This window comes from Scardinius erythrophthalmus, assembly GCF_964197995.2.
Source record: "Scardinius erythrophthalmus genome assembly, chromosome: 20".
NCBI classification, from domain to species: domain Eukaryota; kingdom Metazoa; phylum Chordata; class Actinopteri; order Cypriniformes; family Leuciscidae; genus Scardinius; species Scardinius erythrophthalmus.
In genome coordinates this window covers 32,157,932-32,163,659 of record NC_138240.1, presented here as the reverse complement: position 1 = coordinate 32,163,659, position 5,728 = coordinate 32,157,932, and the positions used below count along the sequence as shown (strand labels likewise).

Genomic DNA, 5,728 nt, shown 5'->3' with positions numbered 1-5,728 from the left:
CCACTGGATTTTGGCCCACTCCTCCACACAGATCTTCTCTAGATCAGTCAGGTTTCTGGGCTGTTGCTGAGAAACACAGAGTTTGAGCTCCCTCCAAAGATTCTCTATTGGGTTTAGGTCTGGAGACTGGCTAGGCCACGCCAGAACCTTGATATGCTTCTTACAGAGCCACTCCTTAGTTATCCTGGCTGTGTGCTTCGGGTCATTGCCATGTTGGAAGACCCAGCCTCGACCCATCTTCAATGCTCTAACTGAGGGAAGGAGGTTGTTCCCCAAAATCTCGCAATACATGGCCTCGGTCATCCTCTCCTTAATACAGTGCAGTCGCCCTGTCCCATGTGCAGAAAAACACCCCTAAAGCATGATGCTACCACCCCAATGCTTCACAGTAGGGATGGTGTTCTTGGGATGGTACTCATCATTCTTCTTCCTCCAAACACGTTTAGTGGAATTATGACCAACAAGTTCTATTTTGGTCTCATCTGACCACATGACTTTCTCCCATGACTCCTCTGGATCATCCAAATGGTCATTGGCAAACTTAAGACGGGCCTTGACGTGCTGGTTTAAGCAGGGGAACCTTCCGTGCCATGCATGATTTCAAACCATGACGTCTTAATGTATTACCAACAGTAACCTTGGAAACGGTGGTCCCAGCTCTTTTTAGGTCATTGACCAGCTCCTCCCATGTAGTTCTGGGCTGATTTCTCACCTTTCTTAGGATCATTGAGACCCCACGAGGTGAGATCTTGCATGGAGCCCCAGTCCGAGGGAGATTGACAGTCATGTTTAGCTTCTTCCATTTTCTAATGATTGCTCCAACAGTGGACCTTTTTTCACCAAGCTGCTTGGCAATTTCCCCGTAGCCCTTTCCAGCCTTGTGGAGGTGTACAATTTTGTCTCTAGTGTCTTTGGACAGCTCTTTGGTCTTGGCCATGTTAGTAGTTGGATTCTTACTGATTGTATGGGGTGGACAGGTGTCTTTATGCAGCTAACGTCCTCAAACAGGTGCATCTAATTTAGGATAATAAATGGAGTGGAGGTTGACATTTTAAAGGCAGACTAACAGGTCTTTGAGGGTCAGAATTCTAGATAGACAGATGTTCAAATACGTATTTGCAGCTGTATCATACAAATTACTAGTTAAAAAATCATATATTGTGATTTCTGGATTTTTTTTTTTAGATTATGTCTCTCACAGTGGACATGCACCTACGATGACAATTTCAGACCCCTCCATGATTTCCAAGTGGGAGAACTTGCAAAATAGCAGGGTGTTCAAATACTTATTTTCCTCACTGTATATTAAGTGGCTTCAGGTCTGGAAATGTTATAATGAATTGGATTAAATCATCTGTCAATTAATGTTTTAATTCGCTGAATGTTCAAACTACGCCTGAAGCGGTCAACTCAGCACGCATGAAAGTAGCCTGCACACTTCTTGGATGTCGAGGTGAGTGCTGTTTTAATTCTGTAATACCGTAGTAATGTATGTATTGCAATGTACAGTATGTCATGTAGTACACCTCTGTGCCCAGTATATCCACCTGGAGATTGGAAAAAAATATTGTTTGTCGTGTTCCCTCAACAGATTCGGGTACTCCAATGAGACGCACGTTGCACCGTCTGCTTCTCCCCTCCAGGTCAGTTATCTTAGCTTTCAGTTTAGCGTTGTCATCGACCGTGTTGGATAGCTGAGACTCCAATGACTGCAGTTGATTCAGCTTAGATTCCAGGTCGGAAATACGTTGTTCATGGTTAGTGACCGTGGTCTGTACACCGTCTAATTTGGCGTCAATGGCAGCGAGTTTGTTTTCAAATCTGACAGACAGTGAGTCAGGCTTCGTTAGCAAGTCTGCCCGCAGTTCCGCTAGCATGTTGGCTAAAGTAGCATTGTCGATAGCAGAGTCCGGTGAAGCAAGTTCTTTTTTTGACTGTTTGGTGGTTTTAGACATAGTAGCTGGTTAGGACTGTCCAACTACTGTTTAAAAGGCAATTGTAGTAAGGTTAAGGTTAAACCGACTGAGTAATACTGAGCACCAGCACCTGTTGCCCACCGAGGTCCCTGCGTCACAGTTCCACCTGTGTTTGTGTCTGCTACTCCATTCCGCTCGCCAACCGGAAGTCCCAAATTCAGATTTTGATTAAAGATTACCATGACAAACTATTTTTTTTTTTCTGTGTATTAACTTGCACAGATTTGTTGTTCACCACAAGACTAGTAATGTGCACTATAAGTAAATAGGATCAATTTAGATTTTGTAATGAATTCCACTGAAGGCAAGCTTGATGAACCCAAGTGCAGTTTTATTAAATCAAAAAGTGAACAGATACCTTTAACATGAACTTAAACTCACCAAAAATGATTACAGAAAACAAAGCTCGACAAGAGATTAAGGGAACATGAGGACTATATACACAGACTAATGACCGAACAAGGCCTGAAAACAACCAATCAGAACATGACATTAATAAGGGGAGCACATAACAGACAAAATCTTACAACAAGCATATGAATATATATATATATATATATATTTGATTCACTCAATGAATATAGAAATTATTATGTGAACATGCTTGATTATTGATTTTTTTTAATAGGAATAAAGTAATCATTCAGAAGTATATATATAGAGAGACAATATATATATATATTATATATATATATATATATATATATATATATATATATATATATATATATATATATATATATATATATATATATATATATATATATATATATATATATATATATATGAAGAGACAAGGGATTCTGACCCCAACCCTTCATGGTGAATAAGCTAAAGTCCCAAAAAGTCAGCATGTTCCTTTAAAACGCATTTTACACAAAAAACTCTTTGAGCTTCTGCATCATACATGCACAGACATCAAGAATCAGTGTATAAATGTCCACAAAGGTGACATGATTCATGGTGCAATGCATCCTGGGTGCACAAAACGAAACCCAACCTCCCAGTATGCATTGCAGCATGAATCATATCACTGTTGCTGAGATTAATGCTGATTCTTGATGTCTGTGTGTGTCTAAAGTGATTCAGGAGTTATGGGTCATTTAATGGTAAACATTTCCCACCCTGTGCTGCCATGTATTTCTCCTATGTTTTTTTGTGTTTTTTTATTTATTTATTTTTTTTACATGCATTTCTTTTACAGTATAGGTCATTTATATTATGAAACTGCATATTCTTTTAAAAAAATTCAAAAAGAAATCTACAGCTGTTGAAAAAAATGAATTTTTATCCTCATTCCTGTCCTTGATTCTCTGCCTCTCCTGAGCTTCCTTGTTCATTTTTTCCTCTTCTTCCAACTTCTGTCTCTCATCTTCCTCTCTCTGCCTCTTCTGAGCCTCCTTGTACATCTCATTTGTATAATGTCCTCCTCCGTTCTCCATCACCATTCTTATTATCTTATCCAGCAGTTTATCAACCTGTGATCGATTTTTATCTTTGTTATTGAAAACATGATACCTGTCTTTACACTGTCTAACAAGCTCTTCAATCTGCCTGTTTTTGGTCAGAAACTCCTCTATAGGTGAGGAGATCTGATCTCCTCTAGTGAACAGAATGATGGAGTAATTAGCAGCTTTTTCTCCAAAGTTCTCCTGAATCCATTTCACTGTTTTCTTCTCCTCGTTTGTGAATCTCACGTCCAGTCTGACGACCAGCAGAAACACATGAGGACCAGGAACAGACATACTGACACATTTCTCAAGCTCCTCCTTAATTATTTTTTTACTGATTTTTGTATCAAACAGTCCTGGAGTGTCAATTACTGAGATTTTTCCATCTTTCACCTTCTGCTGATGTTTCAGGCATGTCTTAGTCACAGATTCAGAAGACATATTTTCTTCAAACACCTTTTCTCCCAGGATGGTGTTTCCTGATGCACTCTTTCCAGCTCCAGTTTTACCAACCAGCATTATCCTGAGATCTGCCATGACTGGAGAAGATAAAATGACAAATGGTTCTGTTATTAACATGTGTTTCAAATGCATATCCCATTACTGCTTGCTTGTGTTTGAATTTCATTGAGACTCTCCCTTTTTTTCTGACATTTTTGATTAAGGCAACGCATGTTACATAATGCAGAGATATTACTACAGTGTTATTTAACCCGTCCGTTATTGCTGATGAAAAGAATCTCTTTTGGGGTTATTTATGGTCTCTTGTTGAAAGTACCTTGTTGATGCTTACACTTTTAAATGTCCTTTTAATGTTTGATGGTTGAAGGGTGAGTAGAATAATTTAATCTCATTGGGCCCTATCTTGTACCCAGCGCAATTGACTTTGTACACCGACGCATGTATCATTCCTATTTTGCCCCCGACGCACAGAAGACTTTTCCCTCCACAGACGCACGTCTGTAAATTAGGGAATGAACTTGCGCTCCGGGGGCGGTTCAGCGAAAAGATGAGGCGTGTTCCGGCGCAAATGTTCCCTGGTGCTATTTTGCAGTTCCAGAAAACAATTCCACCACAGACCAGGAAAAACCTAGTCTAAAGTCAGTGGTGCGTACACTTTGCTTCGCTCATCTACACAGACGCAGCAGTTGCCATTTTTGCAAACCATACATAATTACAAGGAAAAATATTCCACATAAGGGAAATCATTCTGGTGTCCATGAAGATGTGAAAAAATAGGCATAAATCTATCTTACACATTTACCCAAATTATTATACGCCTGATTAACCGAAACTAATTTGTGTGTGTTTCTCCATCCACATACATTTCTCTGTGTTTTACGGCCCTGATGAGAACGTCGGTCTCCTCGACTGTGAACCGCTCCTGGCGTGCGCCTGGCAAATCCACCGTTATAATAGCAATCCGCCATGGAACAAGCACGCCTGCTCTTAAAGAGAATGTGAGATGATGCTCTGATTGGTTTATTTCACGTTATGCCCAAACCACACCTATGAGTAATGAAGCTACTTCAGACCAACCCATTTTAGATTTGCGTCGGGGCGAGAGAGTAATTTATCCCGCCGGTATAATAGCAACAGCGCCCAAGACCCGCCTACAAAGTTACTTGCATTTTGCGTTTGATATTTGCATTTCAGATCGTTAAAATAGAGCCCAATGAATGTTTAGCTGACAAATGTGCTAAAGTTGAGTAATATTATATAATTTCTAATGTTTCAGGGGGATGTCCTTAAACACTGATCAATGTAATATCATACTTTCTGTTCTCTTCTTTTTAAAGAATGTCAAAAGATGCGCTTGAACCATTATCCTGGTCATTTTGAACAAGCGCAAAAATGACGAAAGCTTGCTTGAATCAGAGCTCTGGCGTGACTGTGCAAAGCACGTTACAATATTGAGTTCTGATTAGTCAATCACTGTTATTCATAGTTTGTTAATAATCATACAGAGAATTTTAAAGGGGATGGTGGATTCTTTTCTTTTTCTACAAGGGGGATGCCATCCCCCGAGCCTTGGATGTACATCATTCTTAAAAAAAATTGCTGAGATGGCTTGAAGATACACAGATATATCATCTAAATATATATGCATGTTATAGAGTGGTACAGGTATGACATCACTTTGTAGACCAAAAACGAAGAAACTTGTTAGCATTTTAACACTTCCAGTTCAATCGTCCCGAAATCAATAGTTCCCTTACGAGAACGTTCTCTCGTACTGCGTTGAAAACGCTGTGGGGAAAACTCCTTTTCTCGAGAATATTGAAGCCTTTATTTTAAAAC

General features: G+C 39.6%; 1 protein-coding gene across 1 annotated transcript; it reads right to left on the bottom strand.

Annotated features, from left to right (window-relative positions):
* Positions 1–2,013: 2,013 nt before the first annotated feature.
* LOC308681031 (GTPase IMAP family member 9-like) lies at positions 2,014–3,964 on the bottom strand (the record flags this gene model as incomplete). Its single annotated transcript, XM_081349552.1, has 2 exons — positions 2,014–2,065; positions 3,294–3,964. The coding sequence occupies 2 exons, from the start codon at positions 3,962–3,964 to the stop codon at positions 2,014–2,016; spliced, it is 723 nt and encodes a 240-aa protein (XP_081205678.1).
* Positions 3,965–5,728: the final 1,764 nt, after the last annotated feature.